The sequence below is a fragment of the Nerophis ophidion genome, linkage group LG19 (genome assembly GCF_033978795.1).
Source record: "Nerophis ophidion isolate RoL-2023_Sa linkage group LG19, RoL_Noph_v1.0, whole genome shotgun sequence".
Classification (NCBI taxonomy): Eukaryota; Metazoa; Chordata; class Actinopteri; order Syngnathiformes; family Syngnathidae; genus Nerophis; species Nerophis ophidion.
In genome coordinates this window covers 44,424,335-44,446,834 of record NC_084629.1, presented here as the reverse complement: position 1 = coordinate 44,446,834, position 22,500 = coordinate 44,424,335, and the positions used below count along the sequence as shown (strand labels likewise).

The 22,500-nt window shown below is 38.2% G+C and overlaps 1 protein-coding gene across 2 annotated transcripts in view; it reads right to left on the bottom strand.

Moving 5' to 3' along the window:
• The window catches only part of igf2bp2a (insulin-like growth factor 2 mRNA binding protein 2a), a 158,730-nt gene that overhangs the window by 16,799 nt on the left and 119,431 nt on the right, over nucleotides 1-22,500 (bottom strand). For both annotated transcript variants that reach the window (XM_061880091.1, XM_061880090.1), the window contains exons 10-13: nucleotides 20,676-20,816; nucleotides 16,132-16,200; nucleotides 2,948-3,064; nucleotides 1,056-1,130 (exon numbers count right to left, since the gene is read on the bottom strand). In XM_061880091.1, the coding sequence (XP_061736075.1) occupies nucleotides 1,056-1,130; nucleotides 2,948-3,064; nucleotides 16,132-16,200; nucleotides 20,676-20,816 (402 nt within the window). The remainder of the gene's footprint in view (nucleotides 1-1,055; nucleotides 1,131-2,947; nucleotides 3,065-16,131; nucleotides 16,201-20,675; nucleotides 20,817-22,500) is intronic.

Below are 22,500 nucleotides of genomic sequence, written 5' to 3'. Positions count from 1 at the left end.
ATCCTAAAATCATTTTTAAGGTTGTATTTTTTCTCTAAAATTGTCTTTCTGAAATTTATAAGAAACAAAGCAAAAAGATCAATGAATTTATTTAAACAAGTGAAGACCAAGTCTTTAAAATATTTTCTTGCATTTTCAAATTCTATTTGAGCTTTGTCTCTCTTAGAATTAAAAATGTCAAGCAAAGCGAGACCAGCTTGCAAGTAAATAAAAAACAATACAAAAAAATTGACGCGGCTCACTGGTAAGTGCTGCTATTTGAGCTATTTTTAGAACAGCCCAGCGGGCGACTCATCTGGTCCTTACGGGCTACCTGGTGCCCGCGGGCACCGCGTTGGTGACCCCTGCTTTAATGAATAGGACCCTTTTGGATCCCCAATAATTTTAGTGTTATTTTTTTTTAAGTGCCATTGCTCAAAAAATAATAATGAATTAAAATCAATGTTGTTCTGACTTATTGACCTTTTTAAAGCTACAATTATTATGTAATTTGAAATATTCCACTTAAAAATTTCCCATCCATCCATGCATCCATCTTCTTCCGCTTATCCGAGGTCGGGTCGCGGGGGCAGCAGCCTAAGCAGGGAAGCCCAGACTTCCCTCTCCCCAGCCACTTCGTCTAGCTCTGCATATTTTGTTTTTATATAAAAAATGGTTTTCTTTGACAAAAGGAGCATACAACTTAATTTTTTTTAAATGTTATATTGACAGATAGTTATAATGTTGATCGAGAGATTTAAGCCTATAATAATAATGATAATAATACTAAATAATGACACATTTTTTATATATTTTTGACCAAAACCCTGGATCAAGCCTGAGTGGAGGCCTAAATGTATATTTTTTATAAATATATTGTATTGCTTTTTCAAATAAAAAATATCAAAATGGCCCCAGCTTGCTTTGATTTTTCAGTGTGCGGCCCTCGGTGGAAAAAGTTTGGACACCCCTGTTATACAGGCCCACAGACTCCTTTTTTCTCTCTAAATTTGGTCCTGCGAGTCAAAATAATTGCCCTGGCCTGCATTATAGGGTTCTTTTCTGGTATTTTTCACCTTAAACTGAGCCTCCGGGGTTCCAGTAATGATCACCATCCTCTCAGTCACTTCCGGGCTCTCAGCCGGAGCGATCTGCAAAACAAATCGGGAGATTTTACTTCCATTCCTTCATATATCAAAACAAAATGGGAGAAGGAAGGAGGGATAACTATATCGGAGGAAGAATGGACAATAATGTGGAAATATCAATGGACTTGCACCTGAGGACTGGCTGAAGAAAGATAAAGACTTCATGAATATGCAACTTGGTGGCTTGTAAAAAGACCATCACTAGGAAATATCCCAGGAGAGCCCAACTTTGAAACAATGGCTGGAGACCACAATGGACATAAATAACATGCAGAAGACAACTGCCTTTATTAATTATAAATTGGAGAAATGTACTTCATTCTGGGAAAACTGGGTCAAGTATGTCTCGCCTCATAAGCCTGACTTACATTTTTCGAATTAGTGCACTGCTGTTGAAAAAAAATTAAAAATAAAAGGATTACTCCCTGTATGTGTATATGTACTGTATTTATATATGTATATATATATATATATACAGTCTATGTATATGTAGCTGTTTATATTTATTTTATTTTATTTCTGTTTATTATTATTATCAATGTATTGTTTATTTTTTTGTTTATTTATTTGATCTATTTGCAGATGCTACTTTTTTTTCCTTTTCTTTTTTTTGCTGTTATTTTTTGGGGGGGAGGGGGTGGTATGATGGGTATATAAACAAAAAATAACTCTGACATTTAGGGCAGACAACAGCTATATGATGTATATGTATGTTTATATATATATATACATACATACATAAACATACATACATGTATGTGTGTGTATATATACATATATATATATATGTGTGTGTGTGTGTATCCGTTTATATTTATTTTATTTAACTTATGTTTATTATTTTTATGAATGTATTATTTATTTATTTATTTTTTGCTTTTTTTGGGGGGGGGGGTGGTATGATGGGTATATAAACAAAAAATACTTCTGACATTTAGGGCAGACAACAGCCCTATTATTTATGCATATATATATATATATATATATATACACAGTATGTATCCGTCTTTATGTATTTTATTTCTGTTTATTATTCTTATCAATGTATTATTTATTCTTTTTTTTTTGCTGTTTTTTGGGGGGGAGGGGGGGTGGTATGATGGGTATATAAACAAAAAATACTTTTGACATTTAGGGCAGACAACAGCTATATGATGTATATGTATGTTTATATGTATATGTATATATATATATATATATATATATATATATATATATATATATATATATATATATATATATATGTGTGTGTGTGTGTGTGTGTATCTGTTTATATGTATTTTATTTTATTTCTGTTTATTATTATTATCAATGTATTATTTATTTTTTCGCTGTTTTTTGTGGGGGTGGTATGATGGATATATAAACAAAAAATACTTCTGACATTTAGGGCAGAAAACAGCTATATTATTTATGTATGTATGTATACATATGTATATATATGTGTATATATATATATATATATATACACACATATATACAGTATGTATCTGTTTTTATGTATTTTATTTTATTTCTGTTTATTATTACTATTATCAGTGTATTATTTATTCTTTTTCTTTTGCTGTTTTTTTTTGGGCGGAGGGTGGTATGATGGGTATATAAACAAAAAATACTTTTGACATTTAGGGCAGAAAACAGCTATTTGATGTATATAAATATGTTATAATGGATATAAATGTCTGATGCTGGATGTCAATAAAAATAGACCAAAAAAAAACAAAAATACAAATAATTGCTAACATTCCTTGCTGTAATGTTCACCGCCCGGACATTCAACTCGACTAAAAGTGTTTTGTTTTTGTGTCTCCCCGACGCACCTTGATGGAGGCTCCGGCGAAGTGGGCGAGCTGCTTGATGTGCTGACCCTTCTTGCCTATAAGAGCTCCCACCGCCTGAGTTGGAATAAAGAGGTAGACCACCTCCTGTTCTGGAGCCTGTCAGACAACAACAAAAAAAAGAGCTTGAACAGCAAAGTCAACACATTTTCCTTTTAACTTCTTTGGTGAAGCAAAGAGGACAGAGAGAAAAAAACTGAATTGAACATCACACTCGAACTAAGAAGTGCGAAAAAGAAAAACTAGACTGCTGTCAAAACGCCACAGAAATAACGTGAAATAGCTCTCGGCCTCGAGTTTGACAATGCAGCCTTTTTTTTTCCGAGGAATCCGTATTATTCGTACTGACCTGACTTTGTTACTTTTGATAAACAGACTTTTTTTTTGAAAGCTGCTATTCGCCGTCTAAAGTTTGCATAACAGGGCTGTTATGCAAAGATGTGTAAAAAAAAAAAAAAAAGTTAAAGTACCAGTGGTGAGATTTCCTTTCTGCGTTTGACTCATCACCCTCTGGGAGGTGAGGGGAGCAGTGAGCAGCAGTTGTGGCCACGCCTGGAAATAATTTTTGGCGTTTTAACCCCCAATTCCAACCCTTGATGCTGAGTGCCAAGCAGGCAGGTAATGGCTCCAATTTTTCATAGTCTTTGGTGTCAGGCTCAAATACCCATCCATCCATCCATTGTCTACCGCTTATTCCCTAAGGCAGGGGTGTCCAAAGTGCAGGACATTTTTGTTAACGGCCCCACGGCACATTTAAAAAAAATACGATTGAAACATTTTTAAAACAAAGCAAAGGGGTGAAATGTAACAAGAAAATGTTGCAATGTTTACTCTAATAAAACAAAGCTGCCATGCAGGCTGTTTGTTTCTTTAAAAAAATAATAATGAATCAAAATCAATGTCATTATGTATTATTGACCTATTCAATTACGTCATGTTAAATTTTCCACTTTGAGATATTCTGGGGAGGAAAATGTTGCATATTGAGCTGTTTTTTTTTTAAAGAAGGGCCTAAAATGAACCAACAAAAAACCATAAACAACAATAAAACTTATAAATGACGGATAGATCTGAAGTTGATCTCAAGATTATTGTGTTAAAAGTAAACAGCAAAAAAAATGTATAATTTATTTAACACTTTAATGAGTAGGACCCTTTTGGAGCCCCAATAAATTTAGTGTGATTTGTTTTTAAGTGTCATTGCTCCAAAAATAATAATGAATTAGAGCTTCAAGCAGCGATGGACGGGACTGCTTTGGCTGCTGCCCCCGCGACCCAAGCCCAGATAAAGTTGCATACACATGTGTTATACATCAGTCTCATAGTAATAACAGTTGTAAAGTGGCTTGGGCATTTTATAAGGATGCCTTGGTGCTGCCATTTTGAGACTCTAATGCATGGTGTATGTTATGCAGTTGTTGTATGGAAGTGGGAATAGCAAACTTCCTGTTGATTTTTGCTGAGGGATGTCAATGAATGAAATGTAGGTCTAAGTGAGACCTACATAGAGGTTCTTGTTTTATGTCTCTACGACATTCCTACCTGAAGTTACAATCAGTTTTTTTCTGTGTTTTCTTCCCAAGAGCAGTTTTAGCTGTGTTTTAATCCTAGGGGGCGCTAGAGCACAATTTTGAGTTTGGGGTTTTTTTTTTGTTTTTTTTTTATCATATAGCAATTTTCACCAGTCCAAATGTGTGTGTTGAGTCTGGTGAGTTTTGAAGCATTTTAAGGGGGTCAAATTACAGCTCAAAGAGGCAAAAATGACATTTTTTAGGAAACTTGTTTTGAAGGGGTTTTTGCCAACTTCCTGTTGATTTTTGCTGAAGGATGTCAGTGTATGAAATCTAGGTCTAAGTGAGACCTACATAGAGGGTTTTTGTTTCATGTCCCTACGACATTCCTAACGGACGTTACAAGCAGTTTTGTCTGTGTTTTCTTCCCAAGAGCAGTTTTGTCTGTGTTTTATTCCTAGGGGGCGCTAGAGCGCAACTTTTAGTTTTTGTTTTTTTATTAGATCGCAATTTTCCCCAGTCCAAATGTGTGTATTGAGTCTGGTGAGTTTTGAAGAATTTTAAGGGGGTCAAATTACAGCTCAAAGAGGCAAAAATGACATTTTTTAGGAAGCTTTTGTTTTGGAGGGATTTTTGCCAACTTCCTGTTGATTTTTGCTGAAGGATGTCAGTGTATGAAATCTAGGTCTAAGTCAGACCTACGTAGAGGTTTTTGTTTCATGTCTCTACGACATTCCTAACGGAAGTTACAAGCAGTTTTGTCTGTGTTTTCTTCCCAAGAGCAGTTTTGTCTTTGTTTTATTCCTAGGGGGCGCTAGAGCGCAATTTTGAGTTTTGGGGGTTTGGTTTTTTTATTAGATGGCAATGTTTGCCAGTCCTGAAACATTTCTCCCACCCCCCAACATAATAGTGAGAGTCCAGTCCATAGTGGATCTAACATAATAGTGATAGTCCAGTCCATAGTGGATCTAACATAATAGTAAAAGTCCAGTCCATTGTGGATCTAACATAATAGTGAGAGTCCAGTCCATAGTGGATTTAACATAATAGTGAGAGTCCAGTCCATAGTGGATCTAACATAATAGTGAGAGTCCAGTCCATAGTGGATCTAACATAATAGTAAAAGTCCAGTCCATAGTGGATCTAACATAATAGTGAGAGTCCAGTCCATAGTGGATCCAACATAATAGTGATAGTCCAGTCCATAGTGGATCTAACATAATAGTGAGAGTCCAGTCCATAGTGGATCTAACATAATAGTAAAAGTCCAGTCCATAGTGGATCTAACATAATAGTGAGAGTCCAGTCCATAGTGGATCCAACATAATAGTAAAAGTCCAGTCCATTGTGGATCTAACATAATAGTGAGAGTCCAGTCCATAGTGGATCTAACATAATAGTAAAAGTCCAGTCCATAGTGGATCTAACATAATAGTGAGAGTCCAGTCCATAGTGGATTTAACATAATAGTGAGAGTCCAGTCCATAGTGGATCTAACATAATAGTGAGAGTCCAGTCCATAGTGGATCTAACATAATAGTAAAAGTCCAGTCCATAGTGGATCTAACATAATAGTGAGAGTCCAGTCCATAGTGGATCCAACATAATAGTGATAGTCCAGTCCATAGTGGATCTAACATAATAGTGAGAGTCCAGTCCATAGTGGATCTAACATAATAGTAAAAGTCCAGTCCATAGTGGATCTAACATAATAGTGAGAGTCCAGTCCATAGTGGATCTAACATAATAGTAAAAGTCCAGTCCATTGTGGATCTAACATAATAGTGAGAGTCCAGTCCATAGTGGATTTAACATAATAGTGAGAGTCCAGTCCATAGTGGATCTAACATAATAGTGAGAGTCCAGTCCATAGTGGATCTAACATAATAGTAAAAGTCCAGTCCAAAGTTGATCTAACATAATAGTGAGAGTCCAGTCCATAGTGGATCCAACATAATAGTGATAGTCCAGTCCATAGTGGATCTAACATAATAGTGTGAGTCCAGTCCATAGTGGATCTAACATAATAGTGTGAGTCCAGTCCATAGTGGATCTAACATAATAGTGAGAGTCCAGTCCATAGTGGATCTAACATAATAGTGAGAGTCCAGTCCATAGTGGATCTAACATAATAGTGAGAGTCCAATCCATAGTGGATCTAACATAATAGTGAGAGTCCAGTCCATAGTGGATCTAACATAATAGTGAGAGTCCAGTCTATAGTGGATCTAACATAATAGTGAGAGTCCAGTCCATAGTGGATCTAACATAATAGTGTGAAAGTCCAGTCCATAGTGGATCTAACATAATAGTGTGAGTCCAGTCCATAGTGGATCTAACATAATAGTGAGAGTCCAGTCCATAGTGGATCTAACATAATAGTGAGAGTCCAGTCCATAGTGGATCTAACATAATAGTGAGAGTCCAATCCATAGTGGATCTAACATAATAGTGAGAGTCCAGTCCATAGTGGATCTAACATAATAGTGAGAGTCCAGTCTATAGTGGATCTAACATAATAGTGAGAGTCCAGTCCATAGTGGATCTAACATAATAGTGTGAAAGTCCAGTCCATAGTGGATCTAACATAATAGTGTGAGTCCAGTCCATAGTGGATCTAACATAATAGTGAGAGTCCAGTCCATAGTGGATCTAACATAATAGTAAAAGTCCAGTCCATTGTGGATCTAACATAATAGTGAGAGTCCAGTCCATAGTGGATTTAACATAATAGTGAGAGTCCAGTCCATAGTGGATCTAACATAATAGTGAGAGTCCAGTCCATAGTGGATCTAACATAATAGTAAAAGTCCAGTCCAAAGTTGATCTAACATAATAGTGAGAGTCCAGTCCATAGTGGATCCAACATAATAGTGATAGTCCAGTCCATAGTGGATCTAACATAATAGTGAGAGTCCAGTCCATAGTGGATCTAACATAATAGTAAAAGTCCAGTCCATAGTGGATCTAACATAATAGTGAGAGTCCAGTCCATAGTGGATCCAACATAATATGAGAGTCCAGTCCACAGTGGATCTAACATAATAGTGAAAGTCCAGTCCATGGTGGATCTAACATAATAGTGAGAGTCCAGTCCATAGTGGATCTGACATAATAGTGAGAGTCAAGTCCGTAGTGGATCTAACATAATAGTGAGAGTCCAGTCCATAGTGGATCTAACATAATAGTGAGAGTCCAGTCCATAGTGGATCCAACATAATAGTGTGAGAGTCCAGTCCATAGTGGATCTAACATAATATGAGAGTCCAGTCCATAGTGGATCTAACATAATAGTGAGAGTCCAGTCCATAGTGGATCTAACATAATAGTGAGAGTCCAGTCCATAGTGGATCCAACATAATAGTGAGTCCAGTCCATAGTGGATCTAACATAATAGTGTGAAAGTCCAGTCCATAGTGGATCTAACATAATAGTGAGAGTCCAGTCCATAGTGGATCCAACATAATATGAGAGTCCAGTCCACAGTGGATCTAACATAATAGTGAAAGTCCAGTCCATGGTGGATCTAACATAATAGTGAGAGTCCAGTCCATAGTGGATCTGACATAATAGTGAGAGTCCATTCCATAGTGGATCTAACATAATAGTGAGAGTCCAGTCCATAGTGGATCTAACATAATAGTGAGAGTCCAGTCCATAGTGGATCCAACATAATAGTGTGAGAGTCCAGTCCATAGTGGATCTAACATAATATGAGAGTCCAGTCCATAGTGGATCTAACATAATAGTGAGAGTCCAGTCCATAGTGGATCTAACATAATAGTGAGAGTCCAGTCCATAGTGGATCCAACATAATATGAGAGTCCAGTCCACAGTGGATCTAACATAATAGTGAAAGTCCAGTCCATGGTGGATCTAACATAATAGTGAGAGTCCAGTCCATAGTGGATCTGACATAATAGTGAGAGTCCATTCCATAGTGGATCTAACATAATAGTGAGAGTCCAGTCCATAGTGGATCTAACATAATAGTGAGAGTCCAGTCCATAGTGGATCTAACATAATAGTGAGAGTCCAGTTCATAGTGGATCTAACATAATATGAGAGTCCAGTCCATAGTGGATCTAACATAATAGTGAGAGTCCAGTCCATAGTGGATCTAACATAATAGTGAGAGTCCAGTCCATAGTGGATCCAACATAATAGTGAGTCCAGTCCATAGTGGATCTAACATAATAGTGTGAAAGTCCAGTCCATAGTGGATCTAACATAATAGTGACAGTCCAGTCCACAGTGGATCTAACATAATAGTGAGAGTCCAGTCTATAGTGGATCTAACATAATAGTGAGAGTCCAGTCCATAGTGGATCTAACATAATAGTGTGAAAGTCCAGTCCATAGTGGATCTAACATAATAGTGTGAGAGTCCAGTCCATAGTGGATCTAACATAATAGTGAGAGTCCAGTCCATAGTGGATCTAACATAAATGCATACTTGTGGTTTTAACGAGCCGGAGCTGAACTCTGGGCTGGAATTCAGGATCCAGACATATTTGTGGTGTTCTAGTGGTGATGCTCCGATGGTGCTGAGGGACACTTATTTAGTTTTTATTTCTTTGGCTACTCCTAAACACTCTTTTTAAATCTCTCTATTTTTCTGTAAGTGGATTAAAGGAGTTAAGCAGCTTAATTCGTGTAAAAGAAAAAAAGAAAAAATACATTTTAGACAGACAAGTTTTAAAGTGCTCTGACTTTTGGGTTCAATGTTCAGTAGAACCTAACATTACATCCAACACAAATGATTGATTGACAACTGAAAAAGTAATTAACATTGGGGGCTGGAGCCTATCCCAGCTGCACTCGGGCAGAAGGCGGGGTACACCCTGGACAAGTCACCACCTCATCGCAGGGCCAACACGGGTTAAAGTTAAAAAAAAGTTTAAAGTACCAATGATTGTCACACACGTTAGATTACCCTCTGGATCACCCTTGATCACCCCCTGGGAGGTGAGGGGAGCAGTGAGCAGCAGCGGTGGCCACGCCCGATAATCATTTTTGGTTATTTAACCCCCAATTCCAGCCCTTGATGCCAAGCAGGGAAATAATGGGTCCCATTTTTATAGTCTTTGGTAGGACTCGGCCGGGGTTTGAACTCCCGACCTACCGATCTCAGAGCGGACACTCTAACCACTAGGCCACCGAGCAGGTAGCAGAGTATCAAAAGGAACCTGTGATTGATTTTAATTAACCCCGGAGTCATATGACTTGGTGTGTGACAGTTAGTGTGCTAACATTAGCATGCTAACAAAATGCTAACTTTTTTTTTTTTTTAACTTTACACATTGTGTCTGTAATTCCGCAGCCATACACCTTACAGTCATATATCTTAGTATTTGAAACATGCTAACTGTATGCTTGTTTACGTTAGCATGTTAGCATGCCAACATTAAAGTGCAAGCTTTTTGGACTAATTTTTGTCATATAACTTGGTATGTGACACTTGTTAACTGCTAGCACTTGTTAACTGGTAATTATTATTGGTGGTCATTGGTAATTATCATTGGTGGTCACTGGTAATTATCATTGGTGGTCACTGGTAATTATTATTGGTAGTCACTGGTAATTATTTTTGGTGGTCACTGGTAATTATTATTGGTGGTCATTAGTAATTATTATTGGTGGTGACTGGTAATTATTATTGGTAGTCACTGGTAATTATTTTTGGTGGTCACTGGTAATTATTATTGGTGGTCATTAGTAATTATTATTGGTGGTGACTGGTAATTATTATTAGTGGTCATTAGTAATTATTATTGGTGGTCACTGGCAATTATTGTTGGTGGTCACTGGTAATTATTGGTGGTCACTGGTAATTATTATTGGTGGTCACTGGTAATTATCATTGGTGGTCACTGGTAATCATTATTGGTGGTCATTGGTAATTATTATTGATATATGCAAGATGGCGGCGCCCGGACGGGCTGCGACACTGCGGTGCTCTTGCTAAAGATGGAACATTTGGCGGAAATGCCGGACAGTTCTGCAGACTTCATGGCTGGCTCGCATCGTGGTCACTCCGTGATCACGTACGACCGCCAGACACTTCTGGATATGGACATATTGGGCCGTTTTGGACTGATAGACGCGGGCGTGCTAAACATGCTAACTAGCATGGGGATTCATCGGCGGCTACATCCAGCGGCCTGTGAAGCAGCGGAGTCTAGTAGCAGCGGGGGCCGTCTACGGAGCAGACGCCAGCGGTGTGATCGGAAACGCGGATGTCGAGCGGGGCTAAAAACAAAGCAGAAGGCTAATCCCCACAGTACACCACTTCCCTCCACCCTGAAGACGGATTTAGATGGAAAATGCGAGACTACTGGTCTGGGTAAGGAGTCTGTTAAATTAGAACAAGTTTTTTCTACTTTGAGTGTTTCAGAGTTGGACATGTGTTTTACTGAGGTGGCTAACTATGATGCGTGCAGTTTATCAAAGCAACAAACAAACAATCGGAAAATCCCCGTTACTGAGGAGGCTAACTATGATGCGTGCAGTTTATCAAAGCAACAAACAAACAATCGGAACATCCCCGTTACTGAGGTGGCTAACCATGATGCGTGCAGTTTATCAAAGCAACAATCAAACAATCGGAACATTCCCGTCGTATCAATTCCTAGATATGGTCGTAATTATACTGAATGCACTGGGCATAATAAACACAACATTATTAATATTGCTACTACGGATAATTTGATCAAAAATTCCCTAAAACAGCCCACTACCTATAATGTAGGTTTTTTAAACATAAGATCATTGTCTCCCAAAACGTTGTTAGTTAATGATATTATCAGAGACAACAATCTTAACGTCATCGGTCTCAGCGAAACCTGGCTTAAACCAAACGACTTTTTTGCGCTAAATGAGGCATGTCCTCCTAACTTTACACATGCGCATATTGCCCGTCCGCTTAAAAGGGGTGGGGGGGTCGCACTAATATACAACGAAAACTTTAACCTTAGTCCTAACATAAATAATAAATATAAATCGTTTGAGGTGCTTACTATGAGGTCTGTCACACCGCTGCCTCTACACCTGGCTGTTATCTACCGCCCCCCAGGGCCCTGTTCGGACTTCATCAATGAATTCTCAGAGTTCGTTGCTGATCTAGTGACACACGCCGATAATATAATCATAATGGGGGACTTTAATATCCACATGAATACCCCATCGGACCCACCGTGCGTAGCGCTCCAGAGTATAATTGATAGCTGTGGTCTCACACAAATAATAAATGAACCCACGCATCGCAACGGTAATACGATAGACCTAGTGCTTGTCAAGGGGATCACCGCTTCCAAAGTTACGATACTCCCGTATACTAAAGTATTGTCCGATCATTACCTTATAAAATTCGAGGTTCAGACGCATGTTCGTCAAACTAATAATAATAATAACTGCTATAGCAGCCGCAACATTAATACGGCCACAACGACAACTCTTGCTGACCTACTGCCCTCGGTAATGGCACCATTCCCAAAGTATGTGGGCTCTATTGATAACCTCACTAACAATTTTAACGACGCCCTGCGCGAAACCATTGATAACATAGCACCGCTAAAGTTAAAAAAGGCTCCAAAAAAGCGCACCCCGTGGTTTACAGAAGAAACTAGAGCTCAGAAATTATTATGCAGAAAGCTGGAACGCAAATGGCGCACGACTAAACTTGAGGTGCACCATCAAGCATTTAGTGATGGTTTAATAACTTATAAACGCATGCTTACCTTAGCTAAAGCTAATTATTACTCAAATCTCATCCACCGTAATAAAAACGATCCTAAATTTTTGTTTAGTACGGTAGCATCGCTAACCCAACAAGGGACTCCTTCCAGTAGCTCCACCCACTCAGCTGATGACTTTATGCAATTCTTTAGTAAGAAAATTGAAGTCATTAGAAAGGAGATTAAAGACAATGCGTCCCAGCTACAACGGGGTTCTATTAACACTGACACGATTGTATATACGGCGGATACTGCCCTCCAAAATAGTTTCTCTCGTTTTGAGGAAATAACATTAGAGGAATTGTTACAACGTGTAAATGGAATAAAACAAACAACATGTTTACTTGACCCTCTTCCTGGGAAACTGATCAAGGAGCTCTTTGTATTATTAGGTCCATCAGTGCTAAATATTATAAACTTATCACTTTCCTCGGGCACTGTTCCCCTAGCATTCAAAAAAGCGGTTATTCATCCTCTCCTTAAAAGACCTAACCTCGATCCTGACCTCATGGTAAACTACCGACCGGTGTCTCACCTTCCCTTCATTTCAAAAATCCTCGAAAAAATTGTTGCGGAGCAGTTAAATGAACACTTAGCGTCTAACAATCTATGTGAAACCTTTCAATCCGGTTTCAGGGCAAATCACTCGACGGAGACAGCCCTCGCAAAAATGACTAATGATCTATTGCTAACGATGGATTCTGATGCGTCATCTATGTTGCTGCTCCTCGATCTTAGCGCTGCTTTCGATACCGTCGATCATAATATTTTATTAGAACGTATCAAAACACGAATCGGTATGTCAGACTTAGCCCTGTCTTGGTTTAACTCTTATCTTACTGATAGGATGCAGTGTGTCTCCCATAACAATGTGACCTCGGACTACGTTAAGGTAACGTGTGGAGTTCCCCAGGGTTCGGTCCTTGGCCCTGCACTCTTCAGCATCTACATGCTGCCGCTAGGTGACATCATACGCAAATACGGTGTTAGCTTTCACTGTTATGCTGATGACACCCAACTCTACATGCCCCTAAAGCTGACCAACACGCCGGATTGTAGTCAGCTGGAGGCGTGTCTTAATGAAATTAAACAATGGATGTCCGCTAACTTTTTGCAACTCAACGCCAAAAAAACGGAAATGCTGATTATCGGTCCTGCTAGACACCGAACTCTATTTAATAATACAACTCTAACATTTGACAACCAAACAATTAAACAAGGCGACACGGTAAAGAATCTGGGTATTATCTTCGACCCAACTCTCTCCTTTGAGGCACACATTAAAAGCGTTACTAAAACGGCCTTCTTTCATCTCCGTAATATCGCTAAAATTCGCTCCATTCTGTCCACTAAAGACGCTGAGATCATTATCCATGCGTTTGTTACGTCTCGCCTCGACTACTGTAACGTATTATTTTCGGGTCTCCCCATGTCTAGCATTAAAAGATTACAGTTGGTACAAAATGCGGCTGCTAGACTTTTGACAAGAACAAGAAAGTTTGATCACATTACGCCTGTACTGTATATACCTTTATATACATATATACATACATATATACCTATACTGTATATACCTTTATATACATATATACATACATATATACCTATACTGTATATACCTTTATATACATATATACATACATATATACCTATACTGTATATACCTTTATATACATATATACATACATATATACCTATACTGTATATACCTTTATATACATATATACATACATATATACCTATACTGGCTCACCTGCACTGGCTTCCTGTGCACTTAAGATGTGACTTTAAGGTTTTACTACTTACGTATAAAATACTACACGGTCTAGCTCCATCCTATCTTGCCGATTGTATTGTACCATATGTCCCGGCAAGAAATCTGCGTTCAAAGGACTCCGGCTTATTAGTGATTCCCAAAGCCCAAAAAAAGTCTGCGGGCTATAGAGCGTTTTCCGTTCGGGCTCCAGTACTCTGGAATGCCCTCCCGGTAACAGTTCGAGATGCCACCTCAGTAGAAGCATTTAAGTCTCACCTTAAAACTCATTTGTATGCTGTAGCCTTTAAATAGACTCCCTTTTTAGACCAGTTGATCTGCTGTTTCTTTTCTTTTTCTTCTATGTCCCACTCTCCCTTGTGGAGGGGGTCCGGTCCGATCCGGTGGCCATGTACTGCTTGCCTGTGTATCGCCTGGGGACATCTCTGCGCTGCTGATCCGCCTCCGCTTGGGATGGTTTCCTGGTGGCTCCGCTGTGAACGGGACTCTCTCTGCTGAGTTGGACCCGCTTTGGACTGGACTCTTGCGACTGTGTTGGATCCATTGTGGATTGAACTTTCACAGTATCATGTTAGACCCGCTCGACATCCATTGCTTTCCTCCTCTCTAAGGTTCTCATAGTCATTATTGTCACCGACGTCCCACTGGGTGTGAGTTTTCCTTGCCCTTATGTGGGCCTACCGAGGATGTCGTGGTGGTTTGTGCAGCCCTTTGAGACACTAGTGATTTAGGGCTATATAAGTAAACATTGATTGATTGATTGATATTATTGTTGGTCAATGGTTAATATCATTCATGGTCATTGGTAATTATTTTCAAGGGTCCCTGGTAATTATTATTGGTGGTCATTAGTAATTATTATTGGTGGTCATTGGTAACTATTATCGGTAGTCACTGGTAATTATTATCGGTAGTCACTGGTAATTATTATTGGTGGTCATTAGTAATTATTATCGGTGGTCACTTGTAATTAGTATTGGTGGTCACTGGTAATTATTATCGGGGGTCACTGGTTATCATTATTGGTGGTCATTGGTAATTATTATTGTTGGTCAATGGTTAATATCATTCATGGTCATTGGTAATTATTTTCAAGGGTCCCTGGTAATTATTATTGGTGGTCATTAGTAATTATTATCAGTGGTCACTGGTAATTATTATCGGTAGTCACTGGTAATTATTATTGGTGGTCATTAGTAATTATTATTGGTGGTCATTGGTAACTATTATCGGTAGTCACTGGTAATTATTATCGGTAGTCACTGGTAATTATTATCGGTAGTCACTGGTAATTATTATTGGTGGTCATTAGTAATTATTATCGGTGGTCACTTGTAATTAGTATTGGTGGTCACTGGTAATTATTATCGGGGGTCACTGGTTATCATTGGTGGTCACTGGTAATTATTATTGGTGGTCACTGGTAATCATTATTGGTGGTCATTGGTAATTATTATTATTGGTCAATGGTTAATATCATTCGTGGTCATTGGTAATTATTTTCAAGGGTCCCTGGTAATTATTATTGGTGGTCATTAGTAATTATTATTGGTGGTCACTGGTAATCATTATTGGTGGTCATTGGTAATTATTATTGTTGGTCAATGGTTAATATCATTCGTGGTCATTGGTAATTATTTTCAAGGGTCCCTGGTAATTATTATTGGTGGTCACTGGTAATTATTATCGGTAGTCACTGGTAATTATTATTGGTGGTCATTAGTAATTATTATTGGTGGTCATTGGTAATTATTATCGGTAGTCACTGGTAATTATTATCGGTAGTCACTGGTAATTATTATTGGTGGTCATTAGTAATTATTATCGGTGGTCACTTGTAATTAGTATTGGTGGTCACTGGTAATTATTATCGGGGGTCACTGGTAATTATTATCGGGGGTCACTGGTTATCATTGGTGGTCACTGGTAATTATTATTGGTGGTCAATGGTTATTATCATTCATGGTCACTGGTAATTAGTTTTGGTGGTCACTGGTAATTATCATTGGTGGTCACTGGTAATTATTATTGAGGGCTGTCTGTGTGAACACGGACAGCCTGATGCAGTACAGTTCCACACCGTCGCAAAAACGATGGTGTCGCCATGGCAACAGGCAGTGTGGTGCATCTCTTGGGAGGACATACCGAGTGCTGGTGGGGGCCGGCACTTGCTGGAGGGACCCCGTACAGACCGCTGAGATGTGAAGAGTGACTCTGCAAGGGAAGTGACAAGCAGACGGGTCAGGGCGGTACACACACACACACACGCACACGCACACGCACACACACACACACACACACACACACACACACACACACTGGTTGTCATTTGGAATGGAGACCAAGTTTTTGTTCAGGACTTGTGGGGACCTCCCTTTCTACAGGTTAGCTCATACACGTCTTTAAATCTCTACATTGATGAAGTAATGTGCTGTTCGTACTAACTGAGGACCCTGGGGAAAAAGAGATAATATGGTTCTTGGGGACCAAATTTCAATCATTTTGCATAATTCACACAAATTTGTACGTGACGACTGAGGACCATTAAAAAAAAAAATAGTTCAAATTAAATATGACATGATCCTCTTATAGGAAGTTTCACCACTTAAATGATAAAGCAAATCCTGCATCTTAAATAATAAATGATAAATGGGTTGTACTATAGCGCTTTTCTACCTTCAAGGTACTCAAAGCGCTTTGACACTACTTCCACATTCACCCATTCACACACACATTCACACACTGATGGAGGGAGCTGCCATGCAAGGCGCTAACCAGCACCCATCAGGAGCAAGGGTGAAGTGTCTTGCTCAGGACACAACGGACGTGACGAGGTTGGGGATTGAACCAGGTTGCACACGGCCACTCTACCATTGCGCCACGCCGTCCCTATAATACAATTGTAAAAAAAACAAAAAAAAACGGCCTTGTTTTTAATCAATACTTGGGTCTACTATGCTACTGTACTTTAATGTTGGTGACTTAAGTTCTAGAACTGAGCAAATTAATGTTCAGTTTCACATTTAAGTGCTAACGACGGTTGTGATGGTTCTTCAAATTAATCAATTTATAAGTCAGCATTATTTTACTTCTTGATTAACTAAATTTTGTTTATATTGAAGCATGTTTTATTCTTATTTTGAGAGCTTGTAATATTTTGGAGCAGGACTTTTGCCCCCCATGGCCACATTTTGACAAGTCATGAATGGAATGGCTACAACAGATATTTATATTTAAAGACACAAATTTGTGTTTTGGATTTCAGTTTTTATCTAAATACATTTAGTTTTCTTACATTTTTACTGTTGTTTTTTCCCCTTTTTATTGTGATAGTAGCGCTTATTAACACATTTTTTAATGCTTTATTTTACTTATTTCCTTTTTTAAGGTTTGAAACAGCCTTGATTTTGTATTTTGTTATTCACGCCACGTCCTCACTATACCTCAGCTCAAAAGTAAATAACTTTGTCGTATTTAAAATACACAACTTTTTACATTTTAGCAGACACATTAGGTATATTTGCACAAAGTGTCTGTATTGGACCGGTATTGCCGATACCAGCCTGAATTTGACTGGTATCGTACAGAAAATTAGTTGGGGAGTATCATAACTTTGTTAAAATTGTAACATTACTTAGAGACAGTCCAGCAGAGTGCTTGTTTCCCAGCCAAGTGTTTATATTTGTGAGCGTTAGCAATGCTGGACTTGGACCAGATCCCAACTGTGTTCCACATGTTCATTGGTTACATCTTCTGTGACATTACTGAAAACTGCTTTTTAGCAGTAATGAAGTTGTCTGCAACTCCAACTACCATATAAAGAAGGATGAAAAATTCTGAATGTGAATCATACTTTAAGGTAATCCATCCATTCATCTTCTTCCGCGTATCCGAGGTCAGGTCGCGGGGACAGCAGCCTAAGCAGGGAAGCCCAGACTTCCCTCTCCCCAGCCACTTCGTCTAGCTCTTCCCGGGGGATCCCGAGGCGTTCCCAGGCCAGCCGGGAGACATAGTCTTCCCAACGTGTCCTGGGTCTTACCCGTGGCCTCCTACCGGTTGGACGTGCCCTAAACACCTCCCTAGGGAGGTGTTTAGGTGGCATCCTGACCAGATGCCCGAACCACCTCATCTGGCTCCTCTCCATGTGGAGGAGCAGCGGCTTTACTTTGAGTTCCTCCCGGATGACAGAGCTTCTCACCCTATCTCTAAGGGAGAGACCCGCCACCCGGCGGAAGAAGCTCTTTTCGGCCGCTTGTACCCGTGATCGACCGGTAAATTGAGAGCTTTGCCTTCCGGCTCAGCTCCTTCTTCACCACAACGGATCGATACAACGTCCGCATTACTGAAGACGCCGCACCGATCCGCCTGTCGATCTCACGATCCACTCTTCCCTCACTCGTGAACAAGACTCCTAGGTACTTGAACTCCTCCACTTGGGGCAGGGTCTCCTCCCCAACCCGGAGATGGCACTCCACCCTTTTCCGGGAAAGAACCATGGACTCGGACTTGGAGGTGCTGATTCTCATCCCGGTCACTTCACACTCTGCTGCGAACCGATCCAGCGAGAGCTGAAGATCCCGGTCAGATGAAGCCATCAGGACCACATCATCTGCAAAAAGCAGAGACCTAATCCTGCGGTCACCAAACCAGATCCCCTCAACGCCTTGACTGCGCCTAGAAATTCTGTCCATAAAAGTTATGAACAGAATCGGTGACAAAGGACAGCCTTGGCGGAGTCCAACCCTCACTGGAAAACGTGTCCGACTTACCGGTAATGCGGACCAAGCTCTGACTGATCATACAAGGAGTGGACCGCCACAATAAGACAGTCCGATACTCTCTGAGCACTCCCCACAGGACTTCCCGAGGGACACGGTCCAATGCCTTCTCCAAGTCCACAAAGCACATGTAGACTGGTTGGGCAAACTCCCATGCACCCTCAAGAACCCTGCCGGGAGGATAGAGCTGGTCCACAGTTCCACGACCAGGACGAAAACCACACCGTTCCTCCTGAATCCGAGGTTCAACTATCCGGCGTAGTCTCCTCTCCAGTACACCTGAATAAACCTTACCAGGAAGGTTACTTTAAGGCAGGGGTCACCAACATGGTGCCAGCGGGCACCAGGTAGCCCGTAAGGACCAGATGAGTCGCCCGCTGGCTTGTTCTAAAAATAGCTCAAATAGCAGCACTTACCAGTGAGCTGCCTCTATTTTTTAAATTGTATTTATTTACTAGCAAGCTGGTCTCGCTTTGCTCGACATTTTTAATTCTAAGAGAGACAAAATTCAAATTGAATTTGAAAATCCAAGAAAATATTTTAAAGACTTGGTCTTCACTTGTTTAAATAAATTAATTTATTGTTTTTACTTTGCTTCTTATAACTTTCAGAAAGACAATTTTAGAGAAAAAAATACAACCGTAAAAATGATTTTAGGATTTTTAAACATATTTACATTTTTACCTTTTAAATTCCTTCCTCTTCTTTCCTGACAATTTAAATCAATGTTCAAGTAATTTATTTTTTTTATTGTAAAGATTAATAAATACATTTTAATTTAATTCCTCGTTTTAGCTTCTGTTTTTTTGACGAAGAATATTTGTGAAATATTTCTTCAAACTTATTATGATTAAAATAAAAATAAAAATATTCTGGCAAATCTACAAAATCTGTAGTATCAAATTTAAATCTTATTTCAAATTCTTTTGAATTTCTTTTAAAATTTTTGTTCTGGAAAATCTAGAAGAAATAATGATTTGTCTTTGTTAGAAATATAGCTTGGTCCAATTTGTTATGACACTTCGCGGGAAATTTAAAATTGCAATTTAGTCAACTAAAAAGGTGTTGAAATGTTAATATTTCATCATTGATATATAAACTATCAGACTGCGTGGTCGCTAGTAGTGGGTTTTAGTAGGCCTTTAAATAAAAAAATAATAATAAAAATGTGACTTATTTTTAACATTTTAATAACTGAGACCCTTAAAGGTCCCCGGAACCCCTAAAGCTAAAACCCATCCATTTCCATTTTCTACCGCTTATTCCCTTTCAGGGTCGCGGGGGGCGCTGGCGCCTATCTCAGCTACAATCAGGCGGAAGGCAGGGTACACCCTGGACAAGTCGCCCGGGTACTCCGGCTTCCTCCCACTTCCAAAGACATGCACCTGGGGATAGGTTGATTGGCAACACTAAAAAGCTAAAACCATTTTTTAAAAATTCCATATATTTTGTTATGGTTTGAAAATGAAAAATATCAAAATTGCCCCCGCATGCTTTAATTTTTCCGTGTGCGGCCCCCAGTGGAAAAAGTTTGGCCACCTCTGCCTTTATGGGACTTGTGTTTTGGTCCCCATACCGTCAGAAGTCCCTTAAAGATGACTGTGTAAACAGAGCCATGTCCCCATTACGTCGGAACTGCCAGAACACACACACTCGCACGCTCGACCCAGGCTTTGTTTATTTTTGTTTGTTTTTTTCAATTTTCAAGGCCCAAAGTTTGTGTGAAGCCCACCAATACATTCAGTCTCTGTTTCACACACTCACTGAGCCATCGTTCAAAGTATGAGGACAAGTATCTACTTCAGTAGAATAAGCAAAGGTGCACCAACAAACAACTTTGTGCTACGATCAACAGGAGCAAAACCCCTTCATGAGGACTCTCGTGGTCCCGGAATGGAGAGAAAGACTCACTAAGAAAGGGTTGTATCCCGCCTGTGCCGCGGGAGGGGCCGAGCCGCGGGGTCCGGCAGCAGCAGGGGGTCCCACAGGCACACCAGAGGAGAAGATGCCCAGGGCGTTGAGGTTCAAGCCAGGTATGAGGTTGGCTTGTTGCTGGCAGAGGGGACACGACACAGAGAGAATGGAGTCAATACGGAGCGGAGGAAATATTTATTGAGGTGATCATTTAGCTCGTTGACACAGATTCTGTTTAATGAAGGATTTAGACAACTTTTTTTTTGTGGGGCACTCTTCTGTACATGGGCACTTCTAATAAAGGAAATATGTATGACTGCATGGACAGTAAAGTAAATACTTGACTTCCTCAACTCGCTCATATATATATATATATATATATATATATACCTGTATATGTATATATACATACATACATACATATATAAATATCTCCCTCGCATATATATATATATGTATATATATATATATATACATATATATATCTTTAATTTAATATTATATATCCTTACACGTATATAGATGTATATATACATACGTATATAAACATCTCTCTCTCAAAAATGTATATATATATTTATTTATACATGTATATGAATGTATATATACATACAAATCTCCTTTATATACATATTTATATGTATATACATGTATATAAATGTATAAACACATACATATATAAACATATATCTCTCTCTCAAATTATATTAAATTTAGATATATTCTGTATTTAAATATTTTTATACATATTTCTTTCTCATATTTTATATATATATATATATATATATATATATAAATATGTATATATATACATATATATACATATATAATACACATATATACATACATATATAAATATATATATATATATATATATATATACACATACATACATACATATAACAACATTATATACAGATATACATATATGTACGGATATAAATATATATACATATATATGTATATACGTATAGATAAAATGTTTATCTGTATATATAATATGTTGTTATATGTATGTATGTAAATAAGAGAGAGATGTTTGTATATATATATGTATGTATATATGTTTATATATATATGTCCATATACGTATATATATATATATATAGACATGTATATGTACATATATGTATATATATATTTATATATATATACCTATACAGTTTAAACATCTCTCCCTCTTTCATAATATATATATTATTTATACATATATATATAAATGTATACATACATATAACAACATATTATATATACATATATAAATATATACAAATATATATACATTTATATATATACATATAAGTGCATATATACTGTATATGTTTTTATATGTATATATATATATATATATATATATATGCGTATATATACGCATATATATATATATGCATACATACATACATACAGATTCATAAATGTAAACATATACAGTATGTACATATATACATATATGTACATGTATAAATATATACTTTTTTAAATGCAATTATATTTTTGGGGGCTGGGGGCAATAATAGACTTTTACAAGAATATTAGTAATTTGGGAAATTGTAATGAAAGGAACTAAAACCTTAAATATTTCACCCACAGCAGGACATGTACTTTAAACAGAAGGGTTTGCTTCATGTTCATGCAAGTTATATTTTCAGTAACAACAATTACATACATTACTTATGTTTTCACAACATATGCTACAATACTCTTTCAAAAATCAAGAGGCGTATTAAAATGTTATTATTGAAAACATTGCTACAGACCAGAGGTGGGACCAAGTCATTGTTTTGCAAGTCACAAGTAAGTCTCAAGTCTTTGACCTCGAGTC